Source organism: Polistes fuscatus, unplaced genomic scaffold (assembly GCF_010416935.1).
Source record: "Polistes fuscatus isolate 324 unplaced genomic scaffold, CU_Pfus_HIC Scaffold20, whole genome shotgun sequence".
NCBI classification, from domain to species: Eukaryota; Metazoa; Arthropoda; class Insecta; order Hymenoptera; family Vespidae; genus Polistes; species Polistes fuscatus.
In genome coordinates, this window is record NW_025113097.1 from 2,142,861 (window position 1) to 2,159,189 (window position 16,329).

General features: G+C 31.2%; 3 protein-coding genes across 3 annotated transcripts; all 3 read left to right on the forward strand.

Annotated features, from left to right (window-relative positions):
• The first annotated feature begins 6,332 nt into the window (after nt 1-6,332).
• LOC122517368 (tax1-binding protein 3 homolog) lies at nt 6,333-7,974 on the forward strand. Its single transcript, XM_043635719.1, has 3 exons — nt 6,333-6,783; nt 7,008-7,136; nt 7,216-7,974. The coding sequence occupies exons 1-3, from the start codon at nt 6,727-6,729 to the stop codon at nt 7,402-7,404; spliced, it is 375 nt and encodes a 124-aa protein (XP_043491654.1). The 5' UTR covers nt 6,333-6,726; the 3' UTR covers nt 7,405-7,974.
• Nucleotides 7,975-9,221: 1,247 nt separating this feature from the next.
• On the forward strand, nt 9,222-11,738 carry LOC122517370 (protein transport protein Sec61 subunit beta). Its single transcript, XM_043635721.1, has 3 exons — nt 9,222-10,151; nt 10,259-10,455; nt 10,660-11,738. The coding sequence occupies exons 1-3, from the start codon at nt 10,149-10,151 to the stop codon at nt 10,745-10,747; spliced, it is 288 nt and encodes a 95-aa protein (XP_043491656.1). The 5' UTR covers nt 9,222-10,148; the 3' UTR covers nt 10,748-11,738.
• A 408-nt stretch (nt 11,739-12,146) lies between these two features.
• LOC122517369 lies at nt 12,147-15,839 on the forward strand. Its single transcript, XM_043635720.1, has 6 exons — nt 12,147-12,388; nt 13,239-13,564; nt 13,894-14,055; nt 14,341-14,548; nt 14,690-14,885; nt 15,361-15,839. The coding sequence occupies exons 2-6, from the start codon at nt 13,382-13,384 to the stop codon at nt 15,551-15,553; spliced, it is 942 nt and encodes a 313-aa protein (XP_043491655.1). The 5' UTR covers nt 12,147-12,388; nt 13,239-13,381; the 3' UTR covers nt 15,554-15,839.
• The last annotated feature ends 490 nt before the right edge of the window (nt 15,840-16,329 follow it).

The window sequence follows — 16,329 nt, forward strand, 5'->3', positions numbered from 1 at the left end:
TTTATTTAATAAATAAATTATCTTATCTAGCTTGACTAGCGTGGTCATGAAGAAAGCCGAGTTACGTACGTGTAACACAAGCTTGTGTGCGTGAAAATTCTATGTGGTAATTGGGAATTTTTGATTGGTCACTTATCTCTGCAATAATTATCAGCCAATCAGGGCTCTTTGCTGATCATTCTTCTTTCTTTTCGCGACGTCGGTGCTGGAGATCGGACGGATGCTACGTCGTCTCGCTAATTTCAGGTAATTAAAAAATATTTTCTAACGTAAATAATTTGCCTATGTACTAATAGATTCTTCTAGCAAATGACTTCCAAATGATATAATCGAAAGATTACGATAATGTCGAGGATAAAAAGTATTTGCGTAGAAAAAAATTCCATGTACATTGGTATGCATTTTTCTAGGCAATTACATATATATCTTCTTTTACGGCATCAATTCTATAGATATGGACTTATAATGATCGATTTTTATTGTTAGGATTAATAAAGTATATATTTCGACAATTTTTATGTTCCTATATCCTATTTTTAACTATTCGATATTTTTCTATAATAGATGTAAAAAATGCAAAATCTCAAGTTGCCATTGGTCAATGGATTTCGCTACTTTTTTTGAAAGTGGACTACCGCGCATACTACCGCGCGCAGCAGATGCGCAGCAGAGGCAACGCAGTGGCAACGGAAAGGGATTCGGAGGGGAAAGGTAGAGGAAACGCCATTTTCTGTTAGCTGTATATGTTCCAACGTACTGCGTCATCCCGTTTATCTCAGGTAATTGAAAAGTATTTTACACCTTTCTATTATATATCAAACGATAGCTATAAGCAAGATTTTCATACGTGAGTATTTTCAAAACGAAATATTGAAAAGTTCGATAGATATCTGTGAGAATGTAACATCGATATATCTCGACGTCCCGCCAATTCACCAATGTTACTTAACAATATTTCTTCTAATTTCCAGCTTTTTTCATGGTATCGATACTTACTACCATCTCTAATGATGCTCTAATTAATTATTTTTCATAATTATGTATTCAAAGATCGTATTTCGTATTAAATTCGATTCCTGTCACATACACACACATACAGGCATATATGCATAAGTATAGGTAGCTCGTACACATACACTCATATATTTGATTTTCTTTATGTTATACTAATGTAATCTTTTTTTTCCTTTTTTAGGTACGAGCATTAGATGAGTCCAGCAGGAATACATATACTCAGTCTAACAATTGTGTTTACTCTTTTTTATCTTCATACTCATCGAGGTAAGCGTTATTCTTTTTTTTAAACCATACAGAAATGTATACAAAGAGGAGAACGAAAGTGAGAGAGAGAGAGAGAGAAAATAAGAAAACAAAATATTCTATCTACGGGCAATAACGAATGTGTACGTATATTCCAGGAATTTCTCGAAGTGAGAACAGAAGAAACGAAGACAGCCGAAACAAAACGAAGACAGCCGAACGTTCGACATGAAGGACGCGGTAACGTGATCATTCCGATCAGTCCTTCAACGAGCTAAGATCTAACGAACGTGACGTATTAAACTATTATATATATAACGTTATCGATTTTTATTAACAATTTTTCTGATATTAAATACTTTATATGTAATTTTATACAAGTAGTGAGATAAAGGCAATTAATATTGCTTGAATTTATATTGATTCTTTATGATAAAATATCTTTAAAAGTGTGCAATGCCTTCAGGAATGATTCACAGGATATATTGTTCTATAATCTTTTTAGTATGTTTCAGCTTTTCAGAGTTTTATTTAATTTTATTTTATTCATCGTCATCTTAAGGGTAGGATACCCATCCTGCAGTCATCAATGAAGACTAAAAGTAAGTATATTTTCCTATTAAACGTTTCTATGATAACTTTAATGGTTTTTTATTATAACGATGATATTAATTGTTCTTTTTCTTTTTCTGTTGCAGAACATCATTGCAATCGAGCGCGTAGGCAATGAGGTACTCGTGTGTTGCATCGATAAAATAAAATATAAAAGAATCGGAAAGTAAAGTCAGTGTTGTACGCCGTATGTAAAAGTTTCGCTTGCTCGGTTAAGAAACTCCGTAAGTTTCTTCTATTCGGTTTAAACGTGTGCTCATCGTCATCCTAAGGGTAGGATACCCATCGTGCATTCATCACTGAAGAATAAACGTAAGTCAATTTTTATTTTAAACACTTTCTCAATAATTATAATAATTTTTTTATTTACAACAATGATATTTATAATTTTGTTTTTATTTCTGTTTCAGATTATCATGGGAATATATCAGTGTTGGAAGTGTTTGTGAATTGTGTTTGTGAAGTGTTGCAAGTGTTCGTGCATTGCTATCGTGCGCGAAGCAATATACGGGAGTGTTGTATCGTTAAATATAATTAAAATCACGGATTAGAAGCACGTTCGTTCGTTTTCATTTCAATTTCGTCGCGTTCGCGAACTATTTTTGAAATATATATATTAAATTAACTGCGACCAAGGCAGTAAATGCATTAGAGTTTGTTCGAGTAAAGTTGTATTTTTATCTTTAAACAGTCGCACAGACTGTTCGCGTATTAGAATCAGTGCATCAATGAAGATTTTTCTACTTGCATTGACTGTGTGCAAAGCAGTCTTTGAATTAGTTGTTTAGAAGCAGTGATCGGGCGTAAAACAAATTAAAATCATACGCGAATTAAAGTCAGTGTTGTTCGTCGTATAATAAAATTTCGGTTTCGCGATAAGAAACTCATCTATAGTTTCTTATTTTCGTTTATACCGCGTTTTTAGATTCACGCGAGGTGCATCGCCATGGTGCAATTGAATTTCATCCCATTGGAATGCATTGTAAGTATCTATTTTTATTTACATTTTATTCGATTTTATTTTAATATGATTTTGGATTATATTGCAGATAACTTATCGTTTGTTCTATTTTATTTACAGATAAGACAATGGATTTCTACTTTGCAAAGATGTGGAATGAATTCTTCGATGGATCTTCGATGGATCTTCGATGGATCTTCGATGGATCTTCGATGGATCTTCGGTGGATCTTCGATGGATCTTCGATGGATCTTCGATGGATCTTCGATGGATCTTCGATACTCGCATTCTACAATACTTGCTGCGAAGTAGGAGTGTTTTGGAGCCATCGCAGAACTTCTTATGCCGTGAGTTAAAATTTAAAGTCCCTCCGGTGCTCAATCATGTCGAGGATGAAAGGTCCTAATCGGCACGAGTTACTGGTTGTAATTATTTAAATAAATTAGTGACGAGCACATGAGTAATTCCTTTCTAGGAGTTACTCATGAAAATTGTATATTATATTGTATATTGTATTGTATATTTTATATTAGTTCAGGATAGGTTTTCTTGTCTCACCGGTTAAATTCATTTAATTAATAATGCAATTAATAAATGCACTTTCTTTTTAATTACGTGTTTTGTTCGTGGTTAGTAGTGGTGAAACCGAGCATTAATTTACTCGTTTTCATCCAGAAAAGCATGTAGTAAATACCTTACATGCATTGCTTCGTACTTAGTGTATCTAATCGCAATTAATTTTGATATATCGATACTTCGATATTATAAATAAATGAGCAAGAAGACAAACTTATTCGCGACGGATAGATTCTAGCAGTTAAGTGGTGGCTCAAAGCCCAGTTCTTTTATTAGAACAGCCAACTTAATGAAAGGAGTCGTCCGAGGTTTTTAAATATATTAAAATATATTAAAAGATATTAAAAGATATTCAAAGTCATTTTTTATTAAATAAATTGTAGAGTCCTTAGTCGCTTAGATGAATTTTTATAAAAATGTGTATTTATATGTTATGTATATATGTGTCTTTAATCATATTTTTTTAGATCAGGATTTTCAGCTTCTAATGTACTAATCTCCCGTTTCTCCCCCCTATACTTTCTGCGTTCTCATCTATACGTGTGCCCAGGTGCTACTCGTATGGGTGAGAAACGGTTAGTATAGGTTTAGTTTTAAGTTTTTCCCCTATTGGCGGCTGTCATTGTGCTAGTGATTGCACGATGTACTTTACACCTGTGTGTGCGTATTAGGTAGTGTACTGTACATCGTTTCGTGATAGTTTTTAATTAATGAATTATTTAATATTTAAAGTAATACTTAGTGTAGCACACCTAGAGTTAGGTGTAATATGAAAAATACACATGGTTGTATTTTTCTATTTATATTAAATTTTTCTTTTTTTTTTTTGTAATATATAAAATCGTTTTGAATAGTAGAGTTACCGCATTTATTTGTGGAAACTTTGATATACTTGTATATTACTAGTATGCATATATACTAGTATGTACCAGTATTTTTGCTTTAGTCATCATTGCAATAATCATTAGCCTTGGCAGTCGATTACAGCATTGGTACGTACTCCCATAAGTTTAGAAAACACGCGTTTGAACTAGGGTGTCGGAGGTGCCCCGGGGCATGCTCTCTAGTTTAGGCTTTTGCACCCTGGTGGTATGTGAGAGAATCGTGGAGTGGGTGGGTGGGTATGCATGTATGTTTGCTCTTTTTAAATATGGGTAATTGGCAGGCAGGTAGCATACTTCTTTGAGCGAATGTGAAAACTTTAATTTTAAGTAGGTAGGACCCAGGAAAGGCACTAGGCTTACTTTCACTCCGGAGTGGAAATTCCGCCTCCTGGTTTATACAGAATGGTTACAAAAAATTTTTTTTTTATTCATTCCATTATGCTTCCTTTGTAAATTTATTTTGTAACTCTTCTGTATCCTTATTATGTATCATGAGATTCAAAGGAATTTGCAACGATTTGAAAGATTTATTTCTATTTCGATTCTATCTCGAACGAGATAGAGTCGAACAAATTAGCAAATACTTTGATCTACATTTGATACTTAGTTTTAAGTATTATAGTATTAGCACTTCGCACAATCGCAATTTTCTCAATTAAAAATATTTGATATATTTCAAAAAACGAATGGATGAAATGAATATATTGCAAGAAAATAGATAACATTTATTGCATTATTTATTTCAATTCTATTTTATTTTTTGATATTAAAAGTGCGACGTGTTATTAGGTCATCGATAATTATCTGCTTGGACATTCGTTTAATTGTGCTCGTGTATATGTCGATGAATTCTAAGTTCATTGATGGTTCACGAGCTTTAATAATGAATAGAGAATGCAAATTAATAGTTTTAATAACTAACAATTAAAATTATAAAAGAATAGGAGCTAGTTTGCTAAAGTAGTATGAAATATTTTATCTTGCTTGCACGTAAAAAATGTCCAATGCAGTTTTCAGGAAATGAAGAAAGAAGAGGCTTAATGCCGAAGAGGCTAATGCCGAAGAGGCCCCCACTTAATGTGGCTGAAGAGGGCAACTACTATTGAGCTATTGAGTTATTTTCAAAGGTTCAACAATAAGTTCGAACTTTTCGAAAATAGCTCTCTAGTCATATTTTATATTCTATTGCATTATTTATTTGCTCGTCATTAATTTGTAATTGTAATTGGAGATGATGGATCATTCCATCTCCTTGGCACATCGAATCTGTGTGCCATATCGTCCAAAAGGTGCATAAGTTTTTAGTTAGTTAGAGTTAAAAATATTAAAATTCTCGTATTATTAAATATTGAAGTTTGATTAACGTTCAGTAAATATTACAGTCATTTCTTTTTTTTTTGTTTCGTTTTTAAGATTTTGTACTTTGATCGTATTTTATTAAATTTGCAATTTTTATTCTGCATATAACGTATAATTTAAAAGTATTTTATAATAATTAATAGATATTATTTTGATCGGTAACTTATTATAATATTTGTACTTTTCCTGTTTCCTAATTAATTATATTTTTTAATGTAATATCACGCGTTTAAATTTAATTTTATTTTACAAACGGTAATTAGAGATTGAATAAAAATAAATAGGGAATTCAAATGAAAAATGCATCTGTGAATTGGACCACTTATATGTCAGGCTATTGTATCACTTGACCGTATGACTAATATAATTTGCTTTTTGTTTCAGGTGTTCATCGTTGGATTAAACAACAAACCTTCTGGATTCTTTTTTATTTGAGTGACTTAAATTGCTTCATTTTAAAATATATATTTAAATGCATTTCTGAAGGCACACACATGTTTATACATTAAAAATTAAATATAATTATATAAATTTCTATATTATACACTCTGTTGTAATAATACTATATATACTATCAAAGTATATATCATATGCTATCATATACTATCAAAGAATATTGGATTCTTTGATAGTATTGTACCGTCATCTGATTAAATACCTACTATCGCCCTCTGGTTTTCTGGTTAGTAACTTAAACGAATGTGGTTAGGTAAAAAGTGGACTTGTGTGCTTCTATGCACATATGCATTTTTTGGCAATATTATGCATCGATATTCTTGACTACGCTGAAGAAGAGCGTATGTTGATTAACACAGTTGAATTCAATATTTCAAGCTTTATCAGAGAAAGTGCATCGTATGCATAATTAGATAAACAAAGGAATGAAAGTTAATAAATAAATAATTATTGTCGACGCTTAAACCGGCTGTGAAATTCAGATTATTCTAAATTCTATTCACGTTAACATCACGTTGATTACTTTTACGTGCTTAGGGCGTGTGTGTGACTCGTGTCATCGCAACATTTAGATTAATTTTTGTTAAAAAAACCGAGTGTTCAAGAAAATCAGTCAAAATGTGCGCAAAAATGGCTTTTCAGCACCAAGCGGGCACCGCGATGGAATGCCTGAGTGTAAGTTTTATTAGAATTAAAATTTTGTTTATTTTAAGTTTACCTTGGATGATTCATTTCAATGATATTAAATGTTTCAATTGCAATTCAAATCTTGCCTTTTAGAACATCTTATTAATTAAGGAATTATTAATAATTCAAAGAAAAGTTTTAAACAAATATTTATAACATTATCTTCATATGCGTGATTGTGAAATATATAACATATCCATTTTTATCTATAGATACCGATAACTTTGCATAAAGAAACAGAAGTTAATGAAAATGGAGAAGAAGTGATGAAATGTGGATTTAAAATCGGAGGAGGAATAGACCAAGATTATCGAAAGAGTCCGCAAGGCTATACGGATAATGTATTTTAAGAATGTTTTTTAAAATCATAATTGTAATGCGTAAAGCTATCTAAGCTATAAAGAAATGTTACTATTTCAGGGTATATATGTAACCGAAGTTCACGAAGGATCACCAGCAGCTAAAAGCGGTCTTAGAATGCATGACAAAATTCTACAGTGTAATGGATATGATTTCACAATGGTCACTCATAAAAAAGCTGTCTCTTATATAAAGAAACATCCAATATTAAACTTATTGGTAGCACGCAAAGGCGTAACCAGTACTTAAGTTGGACCAAACAAAAAATATAAAATAATATTTATTTCATATTTCATTTTGATATAAAACTCATTCATTTGTGCATCGTGTCAGATTATTATCAGATAACGAGCAATAATGTAAAACTCATCAATGTCAGTGTTCTCAAGATAATGTATATCAATTGATTCTACATTAGTACGATAAAGAAAAGCTAAATTTTTGAAGACCGAATTTAACAAAAATTTTTGAAAAGTACAAACTGTTTTATAATATGAAATATGATCATATAATAACTACGGTGTGTACTAAAATCACTGAATGACACGTTGCAATGTGATGTTTTCCGTGTTCTAAAGACTTTATTCTTGGTAACAATAATTTAGTTTTATTAGATAATCATGAATACTTTAAATAATTAATAAGTCTCAGTATCAGGCATACATTTATTGTTGTTATATTTTATTGTTGTTGATAAAAAAAGAAAATACGAATTATATGTACATCATCTGACGTGCACCAGTAATGTTACTAATAATATTAATTTGGTACGTTAGGAGAAAAACGTTCAGATTATACTATGAGTATAATGAAACAAAAGAAAAAAAAATTTATACAGAATTTTAAAGAATTTTCATAATATAAAAATGGTGCCAAATTTTCAACTTATTACAAATTTCTTACTTTTATAATTAAGTAATACTCAACAGAAATGATTATATACATATATATATATCAAAAAATATTAAACTTATTCTACTTAATTTGATAAATAAGACAATTAAGAATGCGAGTTTTCAGGGTTGTCTTATTCAATGATACACGATTAAAAATATGCCTGAAACGGAACAAACGAAGGCCAAAGCGTTTCAATAGAATACGAACTTAATGCATTTTTAAAACAATTTTTTAACATTCTTACAAAGCAATTATAGTATCACTATTATACTATAAGAGTTCTACTTGAAAGATCGTTTACAAAAACAAAAATATGATGGAAATACCTACAATATAATTTGATTATGACTTATAATTTTACAAAAATGCGATTAGGTAATATTTGAGATTTGTTAGATGATTAGAATGCATGTAATAGATGAATTTCTAAGCATTTCATAAATTAATGATAACTATGTTTCTTTGTAGTATAACTACATTAATACAAAAAGAAGAATGCTTCACAAACAAATTTAATAACTTTATCATCATTTATTTTTATTCCTAAATTAAAATTCTAAATCTTTGAATACTTTTATATGAACAAAAAGAAAATCATATTTCTTTTTTTTTTTACTTTATACTACTGACTTCGGATACATTGCATATTATAAGTGAAAAGAAAGAAAGAAAGAAAGAAAGAAAGAAGAAAAAAGAACAAAAGTTCCTGCACCAATGCGTGACTTCCTTTTCTATTTCCGATTGTAATAGTAAAGGCACTTGTAAATGCGCTGCTTCTCAATTACATCTTAAATATAAATTTTAAGCCATAACTGTGAAGACTAGTCTATGAACATCAGAACTATCAAAGTTCAGACATAAACACACATGAAATACATTCATTATAGTGTATGATACAATATATGTGGAAAGAAAAAACTATGTATTAAAAAATTCGTAATGCTAAAAATTAGGTCCACTATTTTGGTGATGTAGAACATTGATTTCTAACAAAATATCATTTCGCATACAATGTTGTGAACAAATGTTGACTTTTTAGTGCTAATGTAGATACTCAAAGATTTGTTTTTTATTAATTTTGATGAAAGAAATTCTGTATAAATAATATAGTATCTATATATATATATATATATTGCTTATAATAATTTTTTAATCTATATAATAATTAATATTCATACATATTTTTTATATATCACGATTATATATTTCCTTCGTAAAAATATAAACATATAAATACTTTTTCCAAAGAACCAAAATATTAGACCTAAAGTTTAAGCTGAGGAAAATATCGGCGATTTAAAAAAAAAAAAGAAAAGGGCCAGCTTTTAATAAAAATTGTTTTTCTCAAAATGGTTGGCACATTTAGTATATTTGCGAGTATATATCATAACTCCTCATATACACATAAAATTAAGGTACAAATACCGTGTTCTTTGTAACGAATTTATAAACTTTTAATCATGATTCAAGTACTCTATTATACAACATTTTTTATTGATTTATATATTTTTTATTTTGTCACATGAATTGTAGATGAATACCGTGATGTTATTAAAAAAAATACCAAAGAAATTGTTAAAAATATATTTTCGTCGTTGGATGCTTTCCTCATAATCCTTTGTTATTAAAAATATTTCATTTATTCCTAATTTATAAATTTTCGAATAAATGAAAAAAATTAAGGGCATTTGAATTTAGCGCCAATTACGAATGACGCTAACAGCGCCCTCAAGCGTCGAATTTTTTAAGCTTTCATGAAAATTTACCTTAAATGACGCAGCCAACGAAGAAGACGAATATAGCCGATTTCGATGACGTGTCAGAGATGCACCACGTGTATCGTATACATATGACACGTCGTTGATCGGTGTACTTCAGACGGAAGCGAGTGTTCAAAACGTAGTTTCAAGTGATAGGCAAACGGCTATCGTTTAGTGTATCACGGAACTTTCAGTTCTTAATTTATATGTCCGTCCTATTAAGCTTCTACAACGTTAGAATATTTGGCGTAAAAGAATTTGTTTTATTGACTATAAAATTACTACTGTGATAAAATATTTTTTGGTTTAAAGTAAATTTAATTATCAGAAACCACAATGGTAAGTAATACAATGAGAAAATAGAGAATTTTATTATTTTTTCTTATCCTTATTGATTGATTTCAAAGTAAATTATATTAACAGAGGAATTTGTGTGTTATTTCAAGCCTGCTGCACCTAGTGCAACGTCGGTTGGATCCGCAGGTCGTTCACCTAGCAAAGCTATAGCACCTAGAGCAGGTGGCAGTGGTACTGTCAGACAACGCAAAACTGCCACTGCTACATCCTCTAGAAATAGAAACACCGGTACAAGCTCTGGTGGTATGTGGAGATTTTATACGGATGATTCGCCTGGTATCAAAGTGTAAGCTACTTATTTATTACAATTGTCTGACTAAACCGATTATTTGTTGTAACGTATGGGTATATTTATCGAAGGAATAAATATACCATACGCTTCCTTCCTTTATGATTATTACTTAGTCGGATGTTAGCAATAAGAATCTTTTATTGATAATTAATAAATCTTAGAAAATGAATGTGATATATAATATGTTTATATATTCAGAGGTCCTGTACCGGTACTGGTTATGTCTCTCTTATTCATCGCATCCGTGTTCATGCTTCACATTTGGGGAAAGTACACCAGATCTTAAGGATAAACATTATGTTAAATGGGATTACATCGCAAATAAGACTTATCAGGGGGAGGAGAAAGTTTCAATTACACGTGTAAGATTAGCGAGAACTGTTAAACATTAATTTTGCATAAAGAGATTTGCTTTTGTATTAACCATGCAAAGTGTGATTATTCATGCAATGCGTCTTCTTCTTCGAATGTGCATCCACTTGACGAGTGTCTATTACAAACTTTTTACACCTCCTATAAGTAAATCAATGATTCCATTTTGAAATTAAATATATATAAAAACAAAACATAAGATAATAAGTTAAGTTCAATGTACAAAGGAACGTAACGTTACCTTCCTTCTTGAATCTTGTTGCAATTTATACTTAGGGTATTTAAATATTATTCTAAAAACATTCATTAAAGGTACAATCTATATTATTGGAATAAACATAATTTATTCTTAACACACACACAATATGTCGTTATATATTATTTTTAAATTATAATAAAAAAGAAAGAAAAATAGAAAAAAAAAACACTGCCACGAATTTCACAATTTTTTATTTTCTAAAATATCATCATCCCCTAACTGTTTTGGTCACGTGAACCCATCCCCTCCTTAATACGATAAAGGCGCACAAAATTTAAATTGATTTGCATACATTTCCTCCATCCGTCAATAAATTTAAATACCCTCCAAAAGAAAAATACAAACAAATGAATTAAATGGATTACATATTTTCTTCCTATAGAAATCAAAAAAGAAGAGGAGAAAAAAATAGAGATACTTCGTTGGAAGATTTTGACCATCATCTTTAAAACCCTTGCATCGTTCGTTAGCACCTTTTTGTGCACTCTTGCGCATCCTATCGATTCGTTGGCCCAATATGCGCAGATTACTGTGCAACTATTGCGCAAAAAGGGAGGGAGAAAAGAAAATATAGAAAATAGGGGTGGATGGTGTTCGGTCGCGCACGCTCTTACTGACTTTAAATGATACTGAGAAGAGAGAAAGAGAGAGAAGAGAGAAAGAGACGGGAAGAACAAACACGGAGGAAGATAGAAAGAGGTGGGTGGGTGAACGTTGAATGAAAAAACGGAAAATAATAGTGTAAGTAAAAAGTGAGAAAGAAAGAGAGAAAAAGAAAGAAAGGAAGTGGATGGAAAACAAAGAAAAAATATAATATAAGAAATAGAAAGAGAGAGAGAGAGAGGGAAAATGGATGGAAAACAAGGGTGAAAAATGTAGTAAAAGAAAATAGTAAGAAGAAGTTAGAGGAAATTAAAGAGGGTGGAAAAAGAAAATAGCGTAAAGATAGACGTGAGAGACAAAAAATAGTTGGGGGAGAGACAGAAAAGAAAAAAAGCGAACAAATAGTTTAAGAAAGAAGAGAAGAGGAAAGAGTGGGTGGAGGAAAAAAGAAAAAAAAAATAGTACGAGAAGGAAAAAGAGAGAGGAGAGGAGAATATCGTGGAGGCTACCGCCGTCAATGTGCTTTTACTTAGTTCGAAAATGTAACACGTGATCGTGGTACAACACCTCTCGTTTTAGACTCGACATTGAATTTTCGCCGGCGTTAGTCGTTCCTGTTTCCTCCTCCAACGTGGACGTAAAACGTCCAAAGGAAAATCCGCTGAAATGAGGCACCACCACACCTCGCGCGAGGTATTATAAAATAATACATCCTATAGAAATTATTTTTTCTTCATTTTTATTTTCTTTTTTTCTCTTTCTCTCTCTCTCTCTCTCTCTCTCTCTCGTCTATTTCAACATTATTTTTTTCTCTGTTATATCTCATAGTATTCAAATACGATATATATATTTTGTTTATTTTTCCAAATATAATTTTATATTATTCATTTCGAGAGAGAGAGAGAGAGAGAGAGAGAGAATCGATACGCGTTCAATATTTTCATCCATTGGAGATCGTATATCTTTATTTTTTTTCCTTATTATTATTATTAAAATTGAAATGAATAGAAAAATAGAAAAATAATGCAATATTTCCTAACGCTATTTACTTTCTTTTCGATTGTATTCGGCTCGTAAAATATTTTTTAATATGTAAAAACAAAAAAACACACGCGTATTTTCTCTTCTTTAAACTATCTATCATCATGCCTCGTTCGTTCGTTAGTTTATCATGTTTTTGATTCCTGCAATGCGACGTATGCAGATAACATAATACTTACATATCTACGCGAAATATAGTCTAGCCGTGTGTGATCCATAATTCAGCAGTTTGATAGTTTCGATGTTACTTATCTAACATAAGTTCGCGCCAATATGATTAGTCGATTACGTAAATGAAAAGAAAGAAATTATTCGTTAAAGATTTTGTTCAAACTTACGAAAGAAATTGATTAATTCATTCATTAATTCATTCGTAACACAAAATAATAAATATTTCAAAGTAATTATAGAAGACCAATAATGTTCCTTTCGTACTATCTTAATTAAACGAAACAAAACCAAAACAATACTAATAATAATAATAATGATAAACGTTTCACAGATCCACAGTAGATAATTCGTATTAAAAGAGACTAAGAGAACGATAAAGGGGTGAAGGAGAAAAGGAGGGGGTGGAGAAGGTGGAGGAGGAGGAGGAGGAGGAGATAGAAACACCGCGGTGAAGAAGCAGGAGGAAAGGGAAAAATGGCGGTGGATATTTTAGACGAGGATCATTTGGCCGTGAGCGCGATCGTTACGGTCGGAATGCAACTGATATTCTTCACTATAGCGGCTACGTTTCAGCTGGACAAATTGACGGACTTTGCCGGTGGCACAAACTTCATTATTCTCGCCCTTCTAACTTTCTTTCTCGGTCAAGTGGGCAAGGTATTACTAGAAAATACCAGACGCTAATTATAACAGACACTTTTCTATTTTGCTTGCTCGAGCAAGAGACGATGATGTGTAGTAATTTATGCATGTCAACGCTCCTAAGATGATGATGATGATGATGATGATGATGATGATGCATGTGCATCCCATTATTATTCGACTAAAATATCTAACTATAAAATATATGCAAAATTTTCATTTATATATTTATATAACAATAATATATTATTTAAAATCATTGTTATGCACATACGCCATGCATCGTGAAAAATTGTAGGAGATTAAATTATTTATAATTAAATCATATTACATTTTTATCGCAGACCTACGACAGCCGGCAACTTATGGTGACCGTATTTGTCTGTCTATGGGGTGTACGATTATCGGGATATCTTCTCTACCGAATCGTTAAGATTGGACGTGATAAAAGATTCGAAGATCGTAGGAGTAATGTTATTCGTTTCGCAGTATTTTGGACCTTTCAGGTACACTTTGTATATATAGAATATATTTACTAATAATAATAGAAAATAATTTATGAATCTATCAGAAAAAGTAGATATCGAAGCGTGTATGTTTTATTGGAATAAGAAATAGTTATTACTGCCAATACTAGAAGCCAAGATTTCTTTTTTGTATAATATTTATTACATCATACATATGCTTGCTATCGATTTTACATATCATCTGCCAAGTGGGTCGAATCTTTTATCATATTTTATCATTGATAACTATGTAAACACCATTTTTTTATCTTTCCCCATTGGCAGGCTGTATGGGTTTACGTAGTGAGTTTACCGGTGATAATCATAAACTCGCCACGTCACAAAATCCCACCGGCGCCAAAAACGATGACCAATTTTGATAGTGCTGGTACTGGACTATTCGTAATTGGACTCGCTGCGGAAACCTATGCTGATTTACAAAAGTTTGCTTTCAAACAGGATCCCGTAAATAATGGGAAATGGTGTAACGATGGTAAAGTTCTATGTATATATATATATGTGTATATGTATATGTATCAAATTATCTTAATGAAATATTAATTATAAGTATTAATTATAATCGAGAATAATATAATACAATTATGATCACACACTGTGATCATAATAATTATAGGATTATGGAGATTATCTAGGCATCCTAATTATTTCGGAGAAATCGTAGTATGGTGGGGTATCTTTGTAATATCCCTGAACGTGATTGAAGGAGCCGAATGGGTCGTTATCGCTTCACCGATCTTTACAACGATCATCATCCTCTTCTTATCGGGTATGCCTTTGCTTGAAAAGGCCTCGGACGAGAGGTATCGAGAGTAAGTGTTTCTATTTTTAAAATTATCGTTAACAAACACTTTCATATTACCGATATAAGGTACTTCAAACTTTTTCTTCGGAAAGCTATTATTATTTATCGACGAAAGGTGATCGTCTTTTTATAGTTCAATCAAAAGAAAAAAAACCTCCTACCTAATATATCTGTGGCCAAGGGGTTTTAATATTTAAAAATATATAAAAAAATGCATAATAAGAATTTTATTAGAAAATTAATATCAAGCTTATATGGATCGTAAATTCAAAAGACCTAAAAATAACTAACGAAAGATATTATTCTCGTATAAATTGAAGTATGTTAAAAATTATTGAACAATTTCTTTTTTTACAATCAAACAAACAAAAAACTTTTCAATTCAGCTCATATACATATATATATATATATATATACACTACTTACCTTGAACGTATAATTAGGAAAAATCTAATGAAATTTCTTTGATGTTTTCATTTTAGTAACGCAGAGTATCGTTATTACAAACAATCAACGTCACCGTTGATACCAATTCCCCCGTCGATCTATGTCGAAGTACCACGTTTCCTAAAATTTGTTTTATGCTGCGAATATCCATTATACAATTCGTTAGATGCCAAACCACGTTCGGCAGTGACCGAATCAACATCCATCAGTTTGGCAGCATCAACGTAGCTGTAGCTACACGCCGGACGTCCAAACTCTGAATCCGGCGTGCAATCAACAACTACGGCAACAGCCAGTACAGCCTTCTAAATAATAATAATAATCTTCCTGACTAGTAGCAACATTTTTTTATCGATTATATGACAGAGGGAGAACGTACAACAATAACGTATATTGTTTCTTCGAACCCACAATCGATATCCCGAGAATTTATCTCGTTGTTGTTGGTCGTCTTTTCACGACATGTTACCTTGAAAGAAGAAAGAAAAAAGAAAGAGTAGACTCGATGATGGAAGGAAGGAAGGAAAAAGGTCATCTATATATTGTTATTATGTCTTTAGTTACCTCAGGAATATATACGAATGAATATATAAATATATTCATTCTATATATATTAATATATATATATGTATGCATGTATGTATGAATGAATGAGCATATGTGGGTGGTGTGTATCTGTATTTAAGTCGAGAAAGATTTCTTCTTTTGAACAAAAATGTCTCACGTTCTAATGATAAATTTCTTTATATATTCTCTCTCAAAGGTGAGATGTTCTTTTTTGATTTGGTCTCTCGAGTATAGAGAAAAAAAAGAGAGAGTGAGAGAAAAATAGGACGTTGAACGTTCTATTATTTTAAAGTTGGAATAAACAAGCAAGTTGTTTAGGGATTTTTCTTAACCGGCTGGTCCCGGATTATTGAATGATAAAAATAAAGGGTTAAGATATATGTATACATATTATTGGTATATGTATATCTATGTATGTTAAGATTGTGGATAAAAAA

What these genes read in the sequence shown, in the direction of transcription:
- LOC122517368 (XM_043635719.1), top strand. Translation starts at nt 6,727, where the DNA reads ATGTGCGCAAAAATGGCTTTTCAGCACCAAGCGGGCACCGCGATGGAA. An exon ending in CCGCGATGGAATGCCTGAGT is followed by an intron (nt 6,784 to 7,007) that starts GTAAGTTTTATT and finishes TTTTATCTATAG; the next exon opens with ATACCGATAACTTTGCATAA. An exon ending in CGCAAGGCTATACGGATAAT is followed by an intron (nt 7,137 to 7,215) that starts GTATTTTAAGAA and finishes TTACTATTTCAG; the next exon opens with GGTATATATGTAACCGAAGT.
- LOC122517370 (XM_043635721.1), top strand. An exon ending in GATTCGCCTGGTATCAAAGT is followed by an intron (nt 10,456 to 10,659) that starts GTAAGCTACTTA and finishes TTATATATTCAG; the next exon opens with AGGTCCTGTACCGGTACTGG.
- LOC122517369 (XM_043635720.1), top strand. Translation starts at nt 13,382, where the DNA reads ATGGCGGTGGATATTTTAGACGAGGATCATTTGGCCGTGAGCGCGATC. An exon ending in CAGTATTTTGGACCTTTCAG is followed by an intron (nt 14,056 to 14,340) that starts GTACACTTTGTA and finishes CCCCATTGGCAG; the next exon opens with GCTGTATGGGTTTACGTAGT. An exon ending in TCGGACGAGAGGTATCGAGA is followed by an intron (nt 14,886 to 15,360) that starts GTAAGTGTTTCT and finishes TTTTCATTTTAG; the next exon opens with TAACGCAGAGTATCGTTATT.